The sequence below is a fragment of the Pseudonaja textilis genome, chromosome 3 (assembly GCF_049901715.1).
Source record: "Pseudonaja textilis isolate UNSWEBS1 chromosome 3, rPseTex1.2, whole genome shotgun sequence".
NCBI classification, from domain to species: domain Eukaryota; kingdom Metazoa; phylum Chordata; class Lepidosauria; order Squamata; family Elapidae; genus Pseudonaja; species Pseudonaja textilis.
In genome coordinates, this window is record NC_141992.1 from 48887972 (window position 1) to 48913162 (window position 25191).

Sequence of the window (25191 nt, forward strand, 5' to 3'; positions counted from 1 at the left end):
TCCAGGAATGGAGGCCAATAACTGATTTCTTTTTAAAGTATAAGGATTAAAAGGATGCTTACGTTGCTTTTGATATTTCTTCTTGTCCCAATGTTAAGTTTTTCTGCAAGTACTTATCAGTAGCATTTGGAAGGCAAATATTCAAAGCAGTTCATAGCAAAAAATTGAGGTGTATCTTCTGCAACAATCTTTTTTTCCTTCATATTCCCTGGGTTTATTAGACAGAGATTCTCTCACAAATACATTTCATCATAATTTAGAAAGGTGTGGACAGATAATTTGTGTACTTTGCTCAGTTAGCTGTCAGATGTTATTTCATGGTTGTCCTGCCCTTCTCTCTATGCTCCACAATACTCTATACTGCAAATTATTGCAGAACCCATATGAATTCAACTGCTTTCATAAATTTGTTCAGCCAAATTACACTACCTAATTTAGTTTAGGGCTAACATATCCAGACTGCAAAGATCCAGGCGACAAGTAGATAGTAATAAAAAGGTAAAGATGTTTCTAAGCCTTTGCTGCCAGCTAAAGGGCATCCAGACCTTTGCAGTATAAGTATAGCAGTGCTAAAATAGTTACTTCTTGAAATTTACAAGATTGGAGTTACAAGGAGTATTGATTGACATGACTGTCTGTGCATACATAGAGAGCATGGGTCGCAGAAGCTCTTTGAAGTTAGAGCTGTATTGGTGGTAGAAAGGGATATATGTGTGAGAGGGAGAGAGAGAGAGAGAGAGAGAGAGAGAGAGAGAGAGAAAGGAGGGATGAGCTAGATGGCAAAAGCACTTTGTGGCATTGAGCTAATGAGGAAGGAAAGGTTGTGACTGGAAGTGAGAGAATCTTCCTCTTGTAGGACCTGTATTTAATCTCAATTCATCTTTGAATCTGTACAGGTAATTTCTTCTGTTTGTACTTCCCAGAAGAAAAAGAAATAAGATTCAGTCACCTGCTTCCAAGGAATATAAATGTTCATCTGTAAAGGTGGCCTGGTTTTCAGGGCTATATTTCTGGCTCCAAAGGAACCTCATTAGCTAAAACATTTTATGTTGCTATCAATAATTCAAGTTGCTACTAAGATATTAAATTGAAATGCTGTAGCAGAGGCTACGGAGCCATGGCCTCAGGGACCTGAGATGAGAAAATCTAAGAATTGAGAGATTCCTGTTTTACTCTCTTTCAGACTATTGACTTTTAGACTTTTTCAGCGAGAGGTGCTAACTGCTTCTTGAAGCAACTGTTCTTCAGTGCAGGTCCAGAGGCATTCTAGCTCACCTCTTGCAAGCCTGCACAATCCCGATCACTTCAGCAGCTGCTGCGTGGCACTCTTCTGTGCTGTGCAAAGCCACTGTGCTTCAAATTCAGAGGATAAAGTGAGTATGGGAGCCCGGGCGGGCAGGTGGGCCCAACAGCAGAGCAGTGGAGAGAAATGGTTTGGTCTCTGCTGCTCATCGCTGCTACCAGCTCTGCAGAACTGGGATGAACTGGTAGAATACCACCACTACTGGTGTGGAAATTGTGAGCTCTGTAATTATTATTACCTTTATTGTCAGAGTACAACATGTGTACAATGAGATTGGCTGAGCCTCCTTTCATGCACCCCCCCACAACACAACTTACAGTGATGACAGTCCCAATCTTATTACACTATGTGACCTTGTTGCACAACGCGCCAGCCCCGCAAGTCTGTGTTATTTTCCATTCAGACGTCTTTGACAGTCCACGGGTAGAAACTGTTCTTCAGCCTGTTGATACAGCTGGCTATGCTTCTATATCTCCTGCCTGATGGTAGGAGAGTGAAGAAGTGCTGACCAGGATGTGAGTCATCCCTGAGAATTTTCCTCACTCTTCTAAGGCAGAGAGCCCTAGCTATGCCATCTAATGGTTAATTGCTCTTTTCTTGGAGACTGGGACAATCTGGTGTATGACAAAGAAGGCAGTGGAGGAGAAATTAAAATTGAAAGATCTGGGGTGATTTAAAGTGGGCTACAATGGATGCAAGGATGGGATGAGGTATTGTTTTGGGCTTTCTTTTTGTTACTGTGGTTCCCTCCATTTACCTGTGTAGCTATTTTGCCTTTTTCCCAAATAGAGGTTCATGCAAACCCATGGATAGGGGTTAGTGGTAAGAGAGAGTGTTTCTTCCCCTAGTTGAGCTTGCTTCCCTTGCTATGGATTAGAGCTGAAAGGGATTGACTGATTCACCCTCTTAATATCTGATGTTCCCTGTAAGAGCTATGGGCTAGTGAGATTAGATTGATGATGGTGGGATGAGAGCATTGGTTAGAGCATTCTGACTGCTATAAGCTGGGAATTCTGACTGTTAAGTAGAAGCATCCTTGGTTGATGGTCCTGGAACAGGTGGTAATTGGATATGTATATATATGGGTAGGGAGAGAACTTTACATTTGGGCATGGGCCAATTTGGACAGGGGATAGGGGAAAGGGATAAGAGCAGGTTGTAAAATCTCAGTGGTGATGGATATAGGGGGACTAGTCACAGGTCCTGTGCTAGAGAAGTATTGTTTCTATGGCACATTCAACCCCTGAAATTTGTTCCCAAGCCTCAGATGGTAGACCTTCCATGGCCTGGACTGTCAGCTGCTGCTGCTGAATGCTAGTACAGTCTCTAATAAGGCCATGTATTCATGACTTGATTGTGGATGAGAAGGCTGACCTGGCATATATTCCAAGATCTATCTGGGAGAGGTATGTGTGTGTGTGTCAGTTTCCTTTTTCTGAGATACGCCCAGTTGTTGTGAATGTGACACCAGTCAAGACCTCAAGGTTAGGGGTAGTGAAATATTCATGGGAGGAATCTAGGCACACTGTTCCTTAGATTGATGGGTATGAGACCCTATTTATTGGGTTAGACTCTGAGAGGAATCAGATGGGACGGTTACTATTATACCAAACTCCCTACTGTGTAATGACCTTCCTATATGAGCTTCCTGACTGCATGGTCAGGGTGGTAGTGAAGTTTCCTGGGTTTATGAACTTGAGGAACTTCAACTTACCTTCCTTGGGGGAAGTAGCTGAAGCAGTTGGGAGTTCATGGCCACTATGAAAGTCATGGGCCCATCCCAAGCCATCCAGGGCTTGAAGCATAATAGTGATCATATACTTGGCCTGGTTTTTCTGTCAGAGCAGTGGCAGGATGTGATGAAAATGGGGGAGATACTGATTTCTCCAGATCATAGGGGATATTAGATGGCCCCATCCCAGATGATTGATGGAACTGATTGGGTTACAGAGGAAGCTTGGGGTTGTCCTTGAAGGTTTGCTACATGGTCTGATGGAAGCCTGGAATGAGAGAGTGGCTGTGACTTTGAACCAGATTGTATCTGAGCAGTCTGTCTTTGCTCATGGATCCCAGAACTCATGGTAGGCAGAAGAGCTAAGGGAATTAAAGAAGGCTGGGAGGTGCCTTAAGTGCCTCTGATGTATGGCAAAGAGGTCAGAGACTTTGTGACACCAGTTTGCTTATCTTAAATGAACAACCAGTGGAGATCTCAGAAATTATGAACTTGTCAGGTTAACATGTGCCCCAGACAAATTGGTGGAAATAGTTCTAAAGGGAAAAAAAAACTATTAGAGACACGAACTTCACTGACAGAAAATCATTATAGATTCTTTAAAAGGAAATTATATCTGAGCATCTTCTACAAGTGTTTCGGAGTGTCAATAGGCACATGTATGGAGACAACCTTGTCATTATTGGATATTTGAATTTTTAAAAATCATTTGACAATGGATTGATCTCCTCAATAGATCTTAGTAAAGTTAGTATTCTTAAAAGAAGCCTCAAAATAAACAACAATGACAGCAACAAAAAACAGACTTATGCCACTGAAATCCTCTTGACTGATTACATTTGAAAGGCACAGCAGCTTCTGCTTGATTATGATGGTGACACTTATTAAAAAGGTGTATTGAGCACCTGCAACAGGAGATGAAAAGGTTTTGAAAAGTAGAGCTAGTTCTGTGTTCTACTGAAGTATAACATAGGCAAGTAGACTAGTCCTGAGTTTACATCATCTTATCTAGCTTTGACCATAGTCAGTTTTAACATTTTCCTCTACATTTTGTGATGTGTACCTACCTTTTAACTGGCCACACCAGCAGCGAAACTATTAGGAAATTGCTGCAGAGTTGACAGCTCAGTGGTTTGGAGCCATGTGAGTATGAAATGATTAATAGCCATGGGGTTTAGGGAGCAAAGTATGATTTGAGGTAGGTACCATGTTTTGATATATGTAGCATATCATGGAGGAATGTACTTATCCTTTGGGAAATCTAAACTGCAGAAAATGTGTGTGGCTATGGAAAAAGAAGGTGTTGAAATATGACTACTTGCTACTCCTTGTCTTAGAATTCTTTTTTATCAAAAGATATTCTGAAAACTTACTCAGACTGGTTCCCTAAGTAATTTCATGCTTCACTCTTCACACCAGCATGTCATTTCTGACTTATTTTCCATGGTAAATTTGAGATCACCAATACAAGATTCTTCTATATTTTGTACTGTTGGAAAAACAATTGAAACTTCGATTGACTGTATTAAAGACAAAAAAATCCATCTGAGTAGTTAGAGTGATATTTCCATAGGGAGACAGGAAGAGCAGAAAAGTAGACATCTGGAACTAAATATGCTTAGAAATAAAATCTTAATGAGCATATGGGCTAAACCTGTAGAATGTTGTATTTAGCAATAATTTTAGCATTTGGTCATGTTTGATCTGAGGAAGTGAATCTTGGATGAATAGTGCTCATTTTGTTAGATGACGTCACATCATCACTTTGATGACATGTTGAGGTAATTTTGTTCTTTTTGCTTCAGATCATAGGATTCAAATAAACTAGTTCAAATAGCAAGAAAATGAAGTCTTTGACTAAAAAATATGAAGAACTTCCTGATCATACAAATTGTGTGCCACCAGTAGATTCTCTTCCTTTTAAGGGTTTTAGACATTAGATGGCTAAATACATCTAAATGTATATACTATTACAGTGAATTTTCTGTATCAGTAGGAAGTGGACACGATGACTTTGAGATTTTTTACAATTCAATGACGGGATTTAATGTGTTTTTAATTCCCTTCTCATGCAACATGCAGAGAACATATGTATATTTGGGTATATGTCTTCAAGCCAAAAAGTGGAATGTTCATTGCTTAGAGTCAGCTATGACTGAAGTGGCCTACAAGCCTAATGAATGCATAAATAAATATATGAAGTAAGACTGAAATAGCAACACCTTCATTTGTTGAAAAGAGCATTTATCAGATCTGTGCAATCAACAAGATGCCCAAGGATGTAATAGTATTTGTTCACTCTAAAGAACTCATAAGAAGGAAAAGCTAAACACCAATTGGGCATTCATTCCTACAATTAAGCAAATTACATACAAAAAATGTCTTTTATGAATGTACTCCTGATGTCTAACCTGTACCATACCTAGGTGGGAGATCTTAGCATGCTCTCTGAAAAAATGTATCCAGAAGGAAGGTAGCCAGCTTGATTATATAAAAAGCAAGAGATATGAAGTCTAAACCTTTGTCCCAGTCTTCTTGCAGATCAAAGTTGCATTACCTCAAGTTTCTATTGTTTCTAAGAGGGGAGGAATACGGGTATCTACCGTATGTAAGACATAGAAACTAGTGTGGGCAATTGTTCACCCTAGGCTCATATTTCAATTAAAAAAAAGGTTTCAGGATCATGCTATTAAAGGCTGGCTGGAAAATAGCAATTTTCAATAGTAAAGGCTTGCATTTTTTAAAGCAACCGAAGTCATAAAACAGACACATCTGAATCTATTAGGAGGCTAAATGCACCCATCTTCTATAATCTACCCAAACCATTCAAAAGAAAGAAATTAAAAAAGCCTCCTCCTCTTATTCCAATGACATCATTGCATCACTGTCCACCCATCCCAAATGAAAACATTAAGGGTAGCTTTTGGAAGAAAAGGATTCTCCATTTTTGTTTTAGGAGTGAGTCAATGTATGGTGATATTTATTTATTTTTATTTCTTCTACCTATTTTGACCAGAATAATTTAGACTGGGATTGTTTATAAGCACTGTAAAATAAATGAATGGATTTTCTGGTGTAACTTGACACATTGTGAAGCATGACATTGTAAATTTGGAAAGTGTTTTTGCTGCATTTGTGACCTCTACTTGAAAAGCAACTAAAATAAGATTGTGAGAGACCTACGCCTTTCTAAATGGAGCTCTGCTGCAAGAATCTAGTATCATCTGAACTGATATATAATTAAAAAGATGGAAATATTCATTTTTAGTATAGGGCAAGCATACTATTGTATATTCTGTAACATTGTTTGATGATGTTTGAAGAAGACTATAGAATTTAAGGGGAAGTCTGTCATAGTTTCTCCAAATCTCATTAATGACAATGAGTCTTTTCCATGCAGCAATGTTGACAGATTCTACTTATCAAGGGAAATAAGTGACCGTGGAATGTTGCAAGTACATCAGACAGTATGTAGAAGAAAAAAGGGCATTGGAAGAATATCTGAAAAACAGCGAAGAAGATGCACTGAAGCTAATGTACCATGAAGGCTTATTGAGAAAGACCAAACTGGCTTACAAGAAAGACCAAATGAAGAATAGAAAAGAGACACAGCAAGGCAAAGTATTACATGGTCAGTATAGAAAACATTGGAAGCAAAGCAGATAATAACAAGACCTAGCAATGGCCCAACTGCCCAGGACAGTTGAAGAAAGAGATAGAAGGGTGAATTCTGGTTGCACAAGGCAAAGCCTTAAGAACAAATGCATACAGTATAAAGCTATCATTGAGAAGAAAGAAACAAGAGAGAGCAAATGCCATCTCTGCAAAGAAGCTGAAGTAATATGAGATTATCTAGTTAGCTGCTACAAGAAGACCACACAGACTGACTACAAACAATGGCATGACAATGGAATATCTGCAAGAAATTGCTTGCAAGTAAGAACTGGTATGGCCACAAAATAGATGAAGTAATAAGTGCTCTGGGACTTTAGAATTCAAATAGAAAAGCACCTGGCACACAACACCTCAGACTTAATAACTGTTGATAAGAGAGATACAGTCTGGATAGTGGACATTTCAATATCTGCACATAGCAGCATAGAATGGACACAACAAAAGAAAATAACAAAATACAAAGATCTGAAAATAGGAAAAAACTGTGGCAAAAGAAAGCAAAGATCGTGTCAGTAGTAATATGAGTGTTGGGTGAAATCCAAAACATGTAACACACCACTTGAACATCAACAGCATTGACAAAATCACCACCAGTCAATTGCAAAAAGCAGCTTTACTTCGGCCATCTTACATCCTACAATTATAACTTTAACACCATTAAACAACAACTGCCTGTCCAAGGTCTTTGGTAGTACTCAATAGGTGAATAAAAATGCTAGATCTAAACATCTGTCTGACTTTGCAATAAACCAAACCAAAACAACAACAAAATAAAATAAAAATCCTGGCCTGCTTTTGTTATGTTAATTAAGTCTTCCCTAATTTGAAGATAAACTCAGCATAGTGTCATGCCCCAGTTGGAGTCTGAATCCAAGGAGGAAGACAAACAGCTGACAGGGAGTGGGAGTGTGGCTCCGTTGGCTGTGGAGGAAACTGGGGAATGGCAAAGTCTGGCTGGGCAGAGCAGGGAAGAGATAGAACAAGGGAGAGGGAGTTCAGAGGAAGACCCAGGCCCACCCCCTCTTCATCTTAGGGCATGCAGGGAGGAATGGAGAAGAGAGCAATGTGGGTTGTGTGGCTTACGGGGGAGGAAAGGGCCCTGATTCCCTTCATTAGCCACAGCTGTGAAGAGAGTTTAAAAGAAATGCATGCTGAGTGCGGCAGCTTTTGGGAGCAAATGTGAGTTTATCTTGTGTTGACTTTGCTTATTTGTGTTCCTGGTGTCTTCCCAACCATGTTGAGTTATTGCCGTGCCTTCACATCTGGAATCTTGCTCCTGCCCTGTTGGACTAATTATCTCATTTTGCCTTGATTGGACTTATAGTTACAGTTTTTGTTGACCATGTTTTGGACTTGATTCTCTGCAGCCAAAGGCTGTTCCTAGGAGAGTTTTTCTCCAGCCAGAAGGTAATCAGGATTTTGGGGGCAAAGTTGGAGCTAATAAACGGACTCTTATTGATTAACTGACTGTGTTGCCTTTGCGCCACACCCTGGGTCATCACATATGGCCAGTGGGTAGGATGGAGTTTATAAGTCAAAATGATAGAAAAAGATCTGATAGGAGAAATTTGTTTCTGGGATATTGCCTAACCACAAAATGGCTATTGTGATAGCTGTAGCTTATACCAAATATTATTTTTCCAGAAGGCAAACTATTGAATGTACCCCTAACACACTTCTAGTTCCCCAGGATATTCCTTATTATACCCCTTACTTCTATGTATTTGTGGGCAAGCAGACAGAGTTTCAAGGAAACCATTCATCTATAAGTAGTTCCCATTTCTATTTTAAAAGACTGCCTAAGAGACTGTGGGACCTTTTGAGAAAGGGAACAAAGATAAAACTGAAAGTTTGACCTCTGGTTTGTAGAATGCTTTCTCTCCCTTTTCTGTCCTGTCCTATAAGAAACAAATTTCCAGGGCAGCAGGATGTCTGGAGGTTTGGGGTCATACTGATGTCCACTCATATAGTACAAAGTATGACATAGGAATTATTGTTGTTGCTATTGTTGCTGCTGCTGATTCAGGAAAGGAGGTATTTTGCAAGATGAAAAAGGACTGAAGGAAGAAATGTCCTTTTTCTCATCTTTCTAATCTGAGATTGGTGAATTGTGTAGCGAGAAAGATTATAGCAGATCTCACAGACCTTCAAATTACAGTGGAAGGAGAGAGAGAAAAAGTAACCATGAGTAGCTCATGGTCCTAACAGAAAAGTAAATGCAGGGCAGTCATGCTTGGACATGAGTTGAAAACTACACTGTAGCCTAGATTCAATGTGTCAGAGCGGGAAAGAGAATATGGGAAGTCATTGGGGACATTTTGAGAGACAAATTAACTTCCAGATGTTTCCTGGAGCCTTTGGTTTGGAAAAATGAAAGGAAAGATTTTAAATCATTGTTGTATCATCTTACCAGTTGATTGAACTGATCAGTGCCAGAAAACATCATCTTTTGGCATTAATTGATGGACTTCTGATGGATGGACTATAATTGCTTTGTACTGGATTGCTTGCAGTGTAATTCCTTTAGAGAAGAAAAATGTCATAATCAGATATGTTTCTTTGTTTATTTATTTATGCATTTATATGGCCACCCACTTAAAGTAAGCATACAAAAAGAAAATTCCCCCATAACTAATTAATATTAAATAGCATAGCCCATTAAAAGATACTAAACTATAAAATGTTGAACAGAACTGAGAAGTTCTACAGACTCACAGAGACCTAGTTAAAGCGGACCACAAAGCCCAAGTAGGTCATCTTCCTAAAGACTGTAGGATTGAGACAAAAGGAAGGGAAAGGTCACTCCAAAGGGAAGGAGGTCACCACATTGTTCATGTGGTGAACAATGAGATTATATTGTTTCAATGAAATGCCCTTCCTGTGCCTTTCTGTTTGGGGAGCAGGCGGTCCTGCAGATGACCTGGTTTTATGCCATAAAGGGATTTATAGATGATAACCAGCACACTTATTTATAACTAGAAAATTATTGGGAACCTATACAGCTCATGGAGTAGAAATATTATGTGCAATGAGAAATATGTTGGAGCTTGAACAGCATGAAAGAATATTGGATAGACACAACAAAACATTAAGCAATAGGTGTATGCCTTGATATTAGGGTGAGTAACTAATACCGCTAAAGGTTTCATTCCATGGAACAGATATTCTCAGGAACTTAATTTCCTCTGGAAAGGAAATTTATAGGAAAGAGATGTATCTTCTAAAAGTGAGAAAAGGCTGACAAAGGTTATAGCTATTTCATTTCTACATAAGTACAGTAGGATGCCTATTTCTGGATTCCCATAAGTGGGGCAATTTGCAGGAGTATGCCTTATCAATAATTTATTACAGACACTTTACAAAGAAATATTACATGTAAGCCTCTTTATCTCTGTCACTAAATAAGAAGAGCAAACTATGAAAAACTGAGGTATAATTATTAACTTTAGGCTCGGGCAGAGTTTTGTGTTTCTTAATTACAGTAGCTCTTATTTCTTTCTCTGGTTATTCAAAGATAATTTTGCCTGAAGAGTTATACTTTTATTATGTGTTTACAATTGCTCATTCCTCTTCCCCCATTTATGAAGTCCACTGCCTTTTCTCAAATCTTGGATTGGAAAATTTTGGGATCTTACTTTGTACGTTCTACATTTTGCTGTGCATACAGACAAGCTAGGCAGATATGACCGTGTTGACGACCTTCACACTGTCAAAGACCTTGGAGTTCTCACATTGAATGACTTAAGCACCAGAGCTCACTGCAACAGCATTGCCAAAAAGGCTCTAAGAGTTGTAAATCTAATCTTACAAAGCTTCTCCTCTGGTAATACTGATTTGCAAACTAGGGCATACAAAACCTTTGCTAGACCAATACTGTTCTGAGCCAGCCAGGTTCCCAGAAAACAAACATAGAAAAACTCAGTCACTCAAACTGTCACAGCTTTAATCTACAAATAAACTCCTTTGTAGATAAAAGATAGCTTGCAGTCAATTAGTCCAATTAGAAAAACCCTGACAGAAGTCTTCGGAGAAACTGGAGTCTCTACTCACAAAGCGGAGTCCTTTGAACACTTTTGCCTTTTGCAAAGGCAAAAACCCATTGAAACTAGGCTTATATTCCCTAGAGGGAGGGGCCATTACTTACTCCTGAGTCAGCTGTTCTCTTCTACAAATCATCCTGCACCCACGCGCACTTGGCATAGGCTCCTCAGGAACCTCCTCATCACTGCTGCCAGCCCCCACAATCCTTGAAGGCATCAGTCCACTCCCTGATGGTCCTGGCCCTTCATCCAAGTCCTTGCTCTCCTCCATCATCTGCACTTGCTGCCGGCTAACCACAACAAATACTTGAATACAGCTCTGCTGTCTGGAATCTGCACTGTATATCAGACATTAATACAAGACTCCAGAAGTATTTTACCAAAAGAGTACTACACTTCTCTGTTTGCAACAGAATACCCTGCACCACCAGACTTGAGATTCTAGGCTTAGACAACCTTGAACTATGCCGGCTAAGATTGGACTTAAGCATAGTACATAAAATCATACGTTACAATGTCTTACCAGTTAATGAATATTTCAACTTTAACTACAACAACACAAGAGCACACAACAGATATAAACTTAATGTAAACCACTCCAAACTTGATTGCAGGAAGTACGATTTTAGCAACAGAGTGGTCAATGTCTGGAATTCACTACCTGATTCTGTTGTCACCTGCTCAAACCCGCATTCTTTTACCCTCAAACTAACCTCTATTGACCTCACCCCATTCCTAAGAGGTCTGTAAGGGGCATGCATAGTGCATAATCATGCCTACTGCCCCTGTCCTATTGTTCCCCAATTATTAGTTCCTATTTTTTGTATTTAAACTTATGTTTACTCTTATTTCTATCATATTGTAAGTGTTTGACAAAATAAATAAATAAAACACTAAATTAATTAATTAATTAAAGCGTGGCTTAATTTGTGGGTGTGGCTTGGTGGTCATGTGTCTGGCTGTGTGTGGCTTTGTGGTCATGTGACCAGCTGTGTGTGGCTTGGTGGTCATGTGACTGGCTGGGCTGACCTCCTTTATGACTGACCTCCCCAGAGCTACTTGACCTGTTTTTAGAGTTTTGAGAGCCATGCACGCACATACACACGCACACACACACACACCCTTCTAACCCTGCTGAAACAGGGGGTTGTACTAGAAGATGACCTCCGAGATCCCTTGCAGGCCAGCCCTAGATCACTGTGCTGTTTCAAAGAGTCTTCTGAAGTCAGGGTTTGTGTCCTTCCTTCATCTCCTTTTTCTCTCTCTCCTTCCCTCCCTCCTACCATGTATCTATCCATCCATATATCTCATTCACTTTCTCTTCCTTCCTTCCTTCCTTCCTTCCTTCCTTCCTTCCTTCCTTCCTTCCTTCCTTCCTTTCTTCCTTTCTTTCTTTCTTTCTTTCTTTCTTTCTTTCCCTTCCTTCTACCCCCTCTTGTCTATCCCTTTTCTTCCCTTTTCTTCCTTTCTCTCTCCCTTTTTCTTTCTTCCCCTTTTCTCTTTTGTTTCTTTCTTGCCTCTTCCTTCTCTCTCTCTTTCTCTCTTTCTCTGTCTTTCTCTATCTCTTTCCCTCTCTCTCTCTCCCTTTCTTTCCCCCTTCCCTCTCTCCTTCTAAAGCTAGGAGACCCACCTGAAACACACACACACACACACACACACTTCCAACAAGGTACTCACCCAGCAGCATCACCCATCCTCTGCCATCAGCCACTTTGTTGCAGCCTTGCTCACCCCGCCGGTAGTTCTGGACTAGGCAGCGGTTTGGACTTTCCTGACTGCCTGCAAACTTACCTTCCTCCTGTGGATGATGGCAGAGGGAAAGATGAGCCAGCCAGGGCAGACCCGTCGTCACTTGGCTCCCCGCCAGCCCACATCTTATCCCCTGTTCAGATTCTCTGCAGCTGCTGGGGCTTGTGGCTCCCCGGGAGTGGTGGTGCAGGAGGCAACCAAGAAACATAAGGCTACGCTGCCCACATCGCCCCTCTGCCAGCTGCCCCTCCCTTGCTGGGCCAAGCATTTTAGCTGAGTGCAGAGGCAACCAGGAAGCACGAATCTATGTTGCCTGCATCACCCCGGCAGAGCGAAGGGGCGGCAGGCAAAGGGCCGATGTGGGCTGGGTGGCATAGTGTCATGCTCCCTGGTCGCCCCCACCACCCCCACCCCTATAGGCAAGGCCCAGTAGCTGCAGAGAATCCACAGAGGGGGCAAGATACAGACTCGAGGGGACCTGAGCGGCAATGGGTCAGCCCTGGCTTGCCTTCCTCTCTGCCACCAGCAAGCCAGGTAAGCTGGAGGCTGGGGACAGTGGGGTGGGGGGGGGAAAGCTTACTAAGCTGCGAGTGCTGCATGCTGCAGCATTGGTGGCTAGGCAAGCCAGACAGCCAGGACAGTTGTGGGGGAGAGCTTGCTAGGCTACAAGTGCCGCATGGGATGGAGCTGTAGCGCTGGTGGCTAAGCAAGTCAGACAGGAATGAGGGGAGGGGAAGCTAGCTAGGCCACGAGCACTGAGGGTGGTGGTGGCATGACGGTGGAGGCCTAGGCCAACCCAGGAGTCAGGACTCAACTGGGGCTGGCAGTGGCAGCAGCAAGTATGTGACCGGGGCTTGCAGAGCCTCACTCACCTAGGGAGATCATGATGGCGGAAGGCAGACAGCAGTGGCTGGCGGGCAGGCGGTTGGGTAAGACAGGCTGCAGGCAGTGATGGCACATGGCCAAAATAAGGAGGGGCAGGCGGGGGAAGAATTCAGTCAATGATTGTTGCGCATGCGTGCAATATCATGCATGCACGATAAGGGGCGCGCCCAGCCAGGGGCCCAATTTACTGGTTCTCTGAACTACTGGGAATCATAACAATTGGTTCTATTGAACCGGTCTGAACTGGTAGAATCCCAACCCTGCTTATTAATGCAAGTTGAAATTCTCTCTTTTGTACAGTCATTAACAGAAAGATATGCTAATATGCACCGTGACTGAGTTAGTTCTCCCTTTCTCCCATGGTTGAAGGGTAGGATCTCTGCCTGTTAAAGATCCTGGCTCTAGCAGCTCATATGCTGCAGGATAGTATTGAATTATTGCATTCTTAAATCCCTACTATCTCCTGTAGCAAAATATGCAGATGGGTACTGGCAGGGGAACTTTTGTTTTGGCCTTTGAAATGGAGTAAAAATGCTTTGTGATCACCGAGAAGTTAATGAATGTAGACCTCGTGTTTCCATATTCAGAGTGTCACTTTTCAGCACTAAACTGCTCTTTAATTGCTGCTCTTCAGGGGATCAACTGGTGCTGCTAAACTGTGTCCAATTTAAGTATCTCCCCGCTTCCTATTCTTCCAACCCCATTTCTGCCTGGAATGCTAATAGCATTCCCAAGTTCATTTGCTCTATTTCTTTCCTGGGAGCAGAATCAATGAAATGAGATAAATACTCTTCTAGCCCTTCTCCTAACAAAACCTTCCTTTATCTGTTCCTATTCCAGGTTGCCTGTTTTTCAGGCCTGATGGCCCTCTTCCAGCTGTTTGCATCTGACAGTTCTCTTTTGGAATTTCTGGCCAGGCAGATATTTTACCAAACTGCCTTTCCCCTCTCTTATCCTTGCAGCATAGCTGAAACTATTTCAAACAATCCCTTTTTTACACTAAAGTTTTCCCTTTATTGAATATTTTAAGCAACTTTCTTGCATGGAGGCCTCAGTTGATATAACTTGAATTAAATGAATTGTAGGTCTATGGACAAATCATTTTTCTTTTTTTGCATCTAACTGCAGCTCCCAGATATTCCACCTTTTCTTCTTCTACTGTGACCTCATGACCTCATGATATTGTCTTCATCTGTTCCCTATACCATATAATCTGGACTCATGGCTTAATTCATATCCAAAGAAGTTCCACAATTAGCAAATATCAGCTTATAAAGTCCTTCTTTGAACAGTTCCATGAAAAGCAGTTATGCCAAACTTGCTGGTCTAGCTTTTGGTCAAGCTTTTGGTCAAAACTCACCTCCTCCCCAGTCTTTCCCAATCCATAGAAGGAGAGATGGTTGACAACATTCAAATGAGGGAGAGAAAAAAGGTGGGAGAATCTACCAATTCCTTTGCTCAATTTGCCCTGTCCACAGAAAATAAGTATAAACCATTTCTGAGCATCATTGCTGGAATGGGATGGGGGTCACTCATGCTATAATGGTATAGTTTACTGCCAGTTCAAAGACTGGTGGATACGACTTTTAGCTTAGGTACAGTATGAGAAAGAGTCCTAAATTAGACCCTGATGGACAAACGTTGGCCGGCTTTCTTGGCAGCTTTTACTCTGGCATATTTATGCAATGGTTTGTATTCCCTAAATCACCCTTTATATTCTAATATCTGATTTGTTCACATAATCCAGCAATAACAGTATTCCGATGTTACTCGGCATCCAAGGCAGCTCCAATATGGTTTATGAGAATTTTTATGACTTCTTTCAGTTTGTTTCCGAATTTTATGAATCTGTTTCCATACCATTGAACAATTTGTTTTCCCTTCCATTTAACATTATGGCCTATCTACTTATACATTATCACTCCTAGACCTACCTATCTGCTGACCCTTAATTAAAGCTCCCAGGCCTTCCTAGCATCATTGCCAAGGACTTGTTCGCACATTCAAGGTTCCAGTGTTGATTCAAAGGCTGTTAACATTGGTTTGTTATTGCAAATTAACAATCACATCACTGATGTGTGACCGAAAGATGATCCTGATCTTGAAATAATGGGAGAGCTGTCCCATGGTGACATGGTTCATGTAGAAACAGTAGAGAAAAGCTATGGCAGCAGACGTTTCTATTAGAAAAACATAGGCCGCAAATGGCTTTCATTCATCAGACATAAAAGTCCAGTGATTCCCAGGTAATGAAAGATCACCACAGGTGCGCAGCAAAATGAAGGAAGATGTTCCATTATGACCCTGCATTTTGTTCACTTGCTATTTGGAAATGTTTTATATGTGTATGTGTTTCATTATAAGGAAATAACAGACAAAAGAAAAATAAAAGGTCTTGATTATTCTGGAACTTTTTTCTTCCCTTTTATTTCACATTCGAATATACCTTTCCCCCACTCACACAAAATGGCAAAAGAGGTATAGTGATTGGGCTATTAGACCAGGCGAAGGGCCAGCTTCAAATTCCTAATCAGCTATGAAGCTCAATAATTGACATTGGTCAGCTCACTCTTTCTATTAACCTACACTGTGTCACAGCATTGTTGTGTAGGTTTTATGAGAAAGGATACTACCTTGTCCACTACTGAGGAAAGACTGAACCTACAATAGAGATAAGGAAATTATTTTGAACTGAGGCTTGAATTAATTTTGGGATAGCATATTGGAGATTGCATGCTGTAGGTTGGAATCACTATATAAAAACAAATAGAGATATGATGTGTGTCATAATAAATTTTTCCTTATTTTTTCCACATCCATAAACAATACACCCAATTCCAAACATGTCTAGTGAATCAGGCCAGAAGTTGGTTAGGTCTGTGGGCCAATGTTTATTGGTGTCTGATCTATCTGTAATTAATAAAAAACAGCAATTCTTATAACTCTTATGCCTGGGAGAAGGGGAGGAATGTCTGCTGCTAGGGAACTGGCTACATAAATGATTTTCAAAGTCTATGATATCAAACATTTTGCTAAAACCAATGGCTAATCGGTGACATATAAAACTCAGGTTGGATTTTGAATGCATAGATCACATAACTACTTCAACATTACAGTGCAGTTTTTGGGCCTATATTACAAACGGTGCCGGTGATTCTGCAAGCATCAGCCATTGAAGCGCCTCAACATTCAAAGGGGGAAATAAATATAAAGAAAGACAGATAACTCTAAGAAAGTATTGAAGTACTGCTGAGTAAATGGATAACCAAGTAGATATTGGCTGGATTCGTGGTGCTCTATGGAGTCCGAAATACATCTATTGGCAGCCTTTTCATTCAACTCTGTTTTGCAAAATAATCTTGACATTTGACTGGGTAGTGCTGAAAAGTTATTTGTTTGGTAGTTCAGATGTAATGCAGATTTTTCATTTTCAAAAGTGAGTTTTATACAATGCACAATTAATCCTCACAACAGTCCTTGTGATGAAGGAAGACAATTATGTCTCATTTAGAAAAGTAAAGAAAAATGAGCTTGTCTGCATGAGAGGACACTTTTGACTTTAAGGTGTGTTTATTTTGTAAATTGATATCAAGTCAGGAGATAAAGGCTGCTGTCTCTGAACCCATGAAATCAGCTTTATAGCAGAATCATCTGCATGTCTGAAACAATGCAAAATGGTTTTTGATTCCCACCCTTAGACATAATATTTAATGGTTTGTGACTAAAAGGCTGCCAAAGCTCTATAAATCCATTCTGGATCAAATTTTAGGCTGTCCAAAGTTGGAATCCAGCCTAATACATCCAGATCAATATCTAGAAGGCCTGCAAATCCCACACAGTGATGACACCATTACTGCCTTGAAATAGCCAAGGTCTAGGATGATTCAGCACTTCATAATTTCCTCCTCCTTATGATGGGTTCACATATTGTGCTTAATATATAATTCGTAATGTATAGATTGCAGTTCTGAGGTCATATGATATGCAAAGCCATAATGTGGTTTGTTTGGTTTTGATTTAACATATTCTATTTACATAATCTAAATCAAGAATTTTGAGTGAGATCTTACTCTGGATATTCTTGCCTGTCTAATGTCAATTCTTGTGGTATCACTTCTTAAAAGAAAAATCTTGAAGTTTCTGCCTGGTACATCCAAACAGCTTCTGGGCACTATCATTCTCTTGAGGAAGGAGGCTACAATGTTGTAACCTAAGGACTGCAGTCAACTGTTAACAATCATCTTTCCTTGAGCAAGATTACTTATGCACAGACAAATGGATTCAGACTGAATAATGATTCTGTTTCTTTTTCTGCATTTTTCCCCATGGCCCTTTATTATAATTTGTTGCCTGTGTTTTGATAGTAAGAGGGGAATATTGTTTTCTGGAAGGTCATCGCATTATAAAGATTAATGTAGCAATATCAGGGCCATGAAACTAGGACTCTTAAACAATGGAGCTTAAGTGAGTATTTTAATTTTTTACTAAGGTAGGCAATTGCTATTAGCTCATTCTATCAATGGGAGGGAAAACAGCTGAAATAAAATGAGTGGCCCAAAGTCACACAGGATATTTGTAGTAGTCAAAATTAAGTGAAGTGGGAAAAATATGAAGTAGAGCTACCCCGAAAGTGGTCACTGTTCAAAGCAAAGGAAAAAGCCCACCCCTCAAAGTAGTTGAGTCTAATTTTAACAAGATGGCATTTTTAGAACTCTTGAAGGCAGCAGGCTAGTTCAGGTCAGGTTCCAAATCTTGTGTATGGTACTTTCCTGATCCAGAATGTAACCATTTGTTCATTATGTCTCCTGGCATTTTTATGGTGCCCATTCAAAGAAAATTCATAATGCAGTAGCAGCAAAATGTTTCATGAGGCTAGATGATTGTCTATCATACCAGCCCAGCTAGGGGCTTCTCCCAACAGAGTTGTCTGTGACACAGCCAGCCAACCATCCACAAGTAAACTTCATTGTACTGGGATGGTGGCCAAGGAGGATGAGAATAGCCAAGCATGTGTTTACGTGTGACTATTCTAGAAGGAACAAGTGGATGACAGGGCAGCTTAAATATATATCCAGTGCACAAGACCTTCCTTGAAGAAGTTCAGAAGCTAGAAAAACTCACCACAAGAGGTGAGATGGAAATTACCAGAATGACATGAAGAGTTGTGTCTGGACTGAACTTAGATGGTACTCTATTGCATAGGATAAAGGATAATGATATACATAGCAATAGGGAAATGTGGTTGTGTCCAGCATAATGGGAAAAAATGGCTCAGGGTTTGTGAGGTCTCAGGGTGACTTCTTGATATGGTTTAAAAAGATTGGCTTCAGCAAAATCCCCACAGATGGCTGATCTAAGACTACTGTGGCTAATGACAATCACATTGTATACAGTATTAGTATCTAATCTGCGAATAACAAAATCTGTTCCAACTTCATTGGTAGAAAATCTCTTTTGATAAAACAAGTGTGATTGATACCTCTGGGACAAGCTAAAATGTATAAAGAATGGCCTTCTTTTATATTAGGACATGCTAAATCTGAGCTCTGATTCCAATTGTACATAGCTCACAATAATCTGAAGAGTTTAATTCATCATTAAATGTCAATGGTTCACCTATCCTCCAGTGGTCTGTTAAACATATCTGTTAGGCGTATTTCCTTTTTAAAATATCTACTGTTATAGGTATATAACATAAGCTATAGCAAATGCCTGTCCATGAAAGTTGCATTTTCAGATGAGAGAGAAAATGTCTCTGAAATCCTAGAAACCTGTTCTCAGATTGTGTCTGTAACTGCAAACTAAGTCTGCTTGATTAATATTGCTCATTAAATGTTAATATTTATTAAGATCTTATTAGGGAAAGCAAAGCTTCACCATCCAAGGGGTGCCTGTTTTTCTCTGTTCCCAGAAGCCACAAACTTTAAAAAATCATGAATGCCCACCAAAATGAACATATTAGGAAACTCTTTGCATCTTTTTATAATACTTTATCCAGAGAAGATTTCCATTCAGCACTTTAAAAAGCTTTTTTCCTATATAAGCATCATACACATGCAAGTTCAGGTCCATATAATTTATATATTATAATACTATAGACTCACCTTCTTCTACCATTTACTTATCTAGCTATCATTTTTTATTAATAATTCAAGAGAGTGAACTACCTAATACTCCTTCCTCATCCTGTTTTCTGCACAGCAACAACAAGCCTGTGAGGTGGATTAGGCTGAGAGAGAATGATTGGCTCAAAGTCACCAGTCAGCTTTTATGCCTAAGGCAAGACGGGACTTGTATTATTCTCCAAAGAAAATTTCTTTAGAATTGTTTGATAAAAATGTGGAGATGTTGTAAGATTTGATGGGTGTTTTTAAGTGCTACTTCATTATTTTTTCCTATTAGGGATGAATACACTTCTCAAGGAGGCCAAGGAACATTTCCTTCCCCTTTCAGTCAGTTGTTCAAAGGATGTTCATTAAAAAAAAAAAACTATATAGTGAGATTGGTTCCAGTGTTTATTCTCCAATGTAGCGATTAAACAGAAGGATAAAAACAAAGACTTGTTTTGTTATTTGATGCAAAAAATAAAGAAATAAACCTGCCTGAAACCCTGCATTCAATGCAAGTTTGCACTGGGTTAACTGTGTTTTTAAACAGCACAGAATACACTTTCCTATTTTTCTCTGATACACTTATCTTGCATCTTAAAGGTGAATGTATTGATTTGTTGAGGTTGTATCATTTCTTGCAAATCCAATGTGTGGTCATTTTGATATTGAGTTCCCAATAGAGTGGGTAGCTCCTCTGACTTTTACAAAGCAGGCAAATATTCTTTTCCTTTTCCCCTTCCTCAATTCCTTTAAATAATGCAGTGGTACCAAGCACCTATAAAGTAAAGTGAATGCATTAATTTTCCTCCTTCCACTCAAGGAAGAATCTGGATTGACTTTTAAAAGACTAGATATTCCTCATGGTCCAGTAAGCTTCCACTGATGGAAGGCCCACTTCAAACCCATAAATAAGATATGGAGCTTAGGTATCTTCAGACATAGTTTCTCCCTTCTCTCCCGTGTGTTGTTTTTGACCCAACATTGCCTTTCTCAAAGCATAACAAAAACTCTGATCAAGTAAATCCTGAAGCTTTTTGTGCTACAACTTAATGCCTTTCTGAGAAAAAAAAATTGAATAATGAATGCCCTTTCTTTCTTCCTTTCAGGGACAGAAGGAAAAAAAAGGAAGAAAAGAGGTTCTTTTTGCCCACTTCTCCTTCCACAAAATTATGCAAAACCTGGTGCTCTTCATTAGCTGCACTGCTATGGTCCTTCAGCGGGCTTGGAAAGGGATCTTGTGAACTCATTTCCAGAAGCAGCTACCTCTCTTTTCTTCAACACCTACATTGAAATGGATACTGGAATTGATTGGAAATCTTGATAGAAAAGTGATAGATAATTAAAGGGAAAGGAAACCATGCTTTGAACACTTCAGAGGGCCATTTTAGTCTCAGCCCTTTGAAACATTGGGAGAAGCTATTTCCAAGCCAGCTGAATTAAAGATTTCGGTAATAGAATTGTTGGTTTCCTTGGATCTTTAGGCTGATGGGATTGAGTTTCAAATAGGATTTGGCGATGACTGGGAAGAAGGGGGGATCTGTGTGCCTGGAGCAACTCTCCTTCTGTTTGTTCATGAGCGTCTGCTGCGGCTGGTGGTATCATCCAGTCAGCACAGCCAAACCCAAAGGCCAAGGGCACCCCCACATGAATTCCATTCGCCTTGATGGGGATATCACTTTAGGAGGCCTCTTCCCTGTTCACGGACGGGGCTCTGAGGGAAAGGCCTGTGGAGAGCTAAAGAAGGAGAAGGGGATTCATCGTCTTGAGGCCATGCTTTTTGCTCTGGATCGAATCAACAATGACCCTGAACTACTTCCAAATATCACTTTGGGGGCTCGCATCCTGGATACCTGCTCTCGAGACACACATGCTTTGGAGCAGTCCCTTACCTTTGTTCAGGCCCTAATCGAGAAGGACAGTACTGAGGTGCGTTGTGTTAATGGGGGCCCCCCTATCATCACAAAACCAGAACGTGTGGTTGGAGTAATTGGTGCATCTGGCAGCTCTGTTTCCATTATGGTGGCCAACATTTTACGCCTTTTTAAGGTAAGATTGCAGTCTATTTGCTTCTTTTTCCACTTCTCTCCTCTCCTAGCTGCGCAAGGTAATTTGCCATTCAATCTGCAGGTGCTATAATAGCTGCCAGTGACTGTTAAGTGGGGGGAAAACGTTAAAGTGGTTTTAACAATAATTATGTAAAACAAAGTTCTTGCTATGTGATGAGGAAAGGAGGAGATCAAACATTCCTTTGTGTTCTGGGGGTGTTTAAAGAGCTCTTGGTCTCCCGTGGGGAATTTGACCCTTCTGTTCAGGTAGGGAAATATTTCTGTTTACCACTTTTGCAAGGAAAATTGATTCTAATCCTATAAGATTTTGACCAGATTTCCAGTGTTGAGACCACTTGAGAATTTCATGTTTTGTTTTACTCTCAAGTAGAATATTCATGTCAGTTGTACCTCAGAAGATGCTAACTGAGGATGAGAGAGTATGAATGATGGATCTATGCTACCAAGCCATTTATAAACCAGCAAGAGGGAGAAGGCCTTTTTTTTAGGTGCACCTGACATTTCCAAACCTTGGGAGCTCAGTCAGCCCCAAGGCAGGCGAGGGCACCCGGCTTGCTTGATTTATCTTTTGGTGCTAAAATATTCTGAAGAATTTTCACACATTGCCTTTTAGCATTGCTAATTATAGCAAGGACAGAGCAAGTTGTTTGTGGTGCATATTTGACAATGGCAGGCTTTCATACTACATTGTTTAAAATACCTCAGTGCAGATTTCTAAAGAATAGAGGAGAAAACATTTGTGCTGAATGGATGCTAGCGCAATACAATACAGTCTCTTATACTCATGTGATAGATGTGTTATACAATAATATACTTCACATCGCTGGTGTGCTTTTAATTTTAAAGCTAATGGTTTCAGCACTGTTATGCCTATTTTTAGATTAAAGTCCCTCAGCTTTGGATTTAGACCAGCATTCAGCCATAGTGCCTGCAGATTTTGGTAGACAAAATCCAACATAGCTGGATTAGGACAAGGAAGGTTGCTTTAAGTAGATTAAATTTCCACATTGCTACGCTATCTCAAGCATTATAGGCAGGGGTGGGATTCAATTTTTTTTAACAACTGGTACTGTGGGAGTGGCTTAGTTGGTGGGCATGGCCTGGTGGTCGTGTGACTAGGTGGTCGTGATCAACTCAACATCATTCACATTGAAGGGCGCTTCTCCTCTCCTGGCTTCTTGTGACTGTGGGTATGCTGCAATGGTCATAAGTGTGAAAAATGGTCATAAGTCACTTTTTTCAATGCCATTGTAACTTTGAATGGTCACTAAATGAACTTTAGTAAGTCAAGGATTACCTGTACAAAAATACAAAAAGCTTTTTTGCTTGGAAAAAAGCTGCCCTGAATACCAATCATTAGATTAAAAATATCTGCAAGCCGGAGTTACAAATCAGGCATGGTGCCAGAGCACCTTGATAAATTAAAATAGTTAAAATGCAATGATAATTATCAGTAGCCAACTCTTGCTCATAAGGTGAAACCCTTTAGCAGAGAGGTCATTTAAGTTCTCCAGAAAGAGCACACCCAGGAAAAGCAATCCTTACATCCATTTGCAGCATTTAAAGACACCAGCTGGTCTCACTCATCTCACAAGATATCCTAAGGAAATCATCCAAATTTAAGGAAAGGTCACATGCCCCCCAGAAAGGCAGTAAAAAAAAAACAGTGCCAAGCTTGCATCCTGCCTTTAGAAGTACACCCTAAAAGGATAGTGCCAGATACAACTAAAGCAGTGAAGGAAGACTACCTCCTCAGACAGAAAAAGAAACCATGAGAACACAATACAAATAATTAAATCACAACAGTAGCTGTTGCTTGTTAAACCAATTACCAGAACCAATAGACACAGGAACTAGCCAGATTTCTCAACCCAGTTTCTTTTCAGGAACAGAGATTAACCTTTTTCCTTCCAAACAAAGCTGAATAGGGAAAATTATCTCATCAATAAACACAGGATTAAACGTCACCAAGCACAGAATTAAACTTCACCAAAAACCAGTTTTAGACCAAAACTCAGAAAGGGTATGTATGTTTGAATGTCAATCTTTCTAGCTAACCAAGATGCCTTGCTGAATGTCACTCATCTTGATTCCATGTCATGTAAAGCTTCTTTCTGGCAGCTCTGCTTCATTATTCAATTATTTCTTCAAAGTACTAACTCCAACAGAGGAGTATTTCCTCCCAAGAAGCAGTGTAAAAAGCTTAAAACAACCCTTCCCCTTTAAAAAGTCAAGCTGTCAAGTTTCCAAGTGAAATGGCTGCACATATGTCAGTTTCAGGCTCCACACAAGCAAAGTACCAGCAAAGGGAGAAAAAAAAAAACCCACCCTGAGTTAACAGAGAGGCAGTTTCTGTAAGCAACATCAATGTTTCCTTCCTGCCTTCCTTACAGGATTTCTTCTAACAACCGGTTCTCCGAACTGCTTAGAAAGTTAACAACTGGTTCTAGCGAATAGGTGTGAACTGGTAGAATCCCACCCCTGATTGTAGGTACTTTTCAGGATCTGACTTCTGATGCGTTCACTTTAAAGACAGCACTCACTATTAACCTTTTTCTGTGGTAGATGGATATTTAGTTGAGCTAAGATATACTATAGCCTGTAATATTATAGGAAGGGAAGAAAAATGACTCTGAATTTAGGAGAGCTCTCCTAATAGGACTATCCTTTGCAATACTTGTCTCCCCCATCTTAACAAGTAAGTGCCAATTCCATTTGAAACTCACCTTGGAGAACTAACATATTTCTGTGTCACACCAGAATCCATACTCCTCCTCCCCAAAAAAGGGCAGGTCCAGAATATGCATTATCTGTCTGCTTAAAAATAACTGATTAATATCAATTGATCATAAATAAAGCACACCAATGCAAGTATTAATTATCCCACACTGATATAAGCTATTGTCTTTTCTCACACATCCCATCTTCTTTCTTCATGAAGGCCCTGCAAAAAAGAAGGGGGCAGGGAAACCCACAAAACAAAATGGATAACAGAGAATAACAGAGTTGGAAGGAATCTTGGAGGTCTTCTAGTCCAACAAGCAGGGCACTCTATGCCATTCCAGACAAGTGGCTATCCAGTCTTTTCTTAATCAAGAGAAAGCATGGACAGTAGCCCTGTTTAAGCACTGTGGAAGGTTTACCTATATAAGGAAAACAGACCATGTCTAGGATCTCCTAATCTTCGACACATCCAGTCTTTGAACAATAGTCCCTGTGGTCATTTGCCTGTTCACCTATTCATGTAGGTGCTTTCAGTCTTCTCAGAGAATGTGAGGTGAATGCTCTCTACTTCCAATTTACAGGTAATTATTCGGAAAAGAAAACACTTCATCTTCCCAGTTAAATAAATGCTTACTTACTGCTGATTTCTCCCAGTCTTGCGTCTGTTCTGTGCTGAACTCCCTTTTCTGTGTCTTCTAATCAGTTGCCTTTGCGGTTGACCCAAATTCTAGCTTTCAGAAAGAACGCACGTTCTGTTATTTTTTGGAGTGTTTATAAACAATATCCCTAGGGGCATTGGCGCCAATCCTTCATTGGCACCATCCTCCCATGAACCCATGTTATTTTTCACCTTGAACAGATGACAACATTTTGTGACAGACCAAGGTGTAGTTCAGAAAGAAACACC

The 25191-nt window shown here is 40.2% G+C and overlaps 1 protein-coding gene across 1 annotated transcript in view; it reads left to right on the forward strand.

Moving 5' to 3' along the window:
• Positions 1 to 25191, forward strand: part of GRM4 (glutamate metabotropic receptor 4) — a 346515-nt gene that overhangs the window by 22676 nt on the left and 298648 nt on the right. The window contains exon 2 of the mRNA XM_087929596.1: positions 20601 to 21540. Within this exon, the coding sequence (XP_087785722.1) occupies positions 21010 to 21540 (531 nt within the window). The 5' untranslated portion in view covers positions 20601 to 21009. The remainder of the gene's footprint in view (positions 1 to 20600; positions 21541 to 25191) is intronic.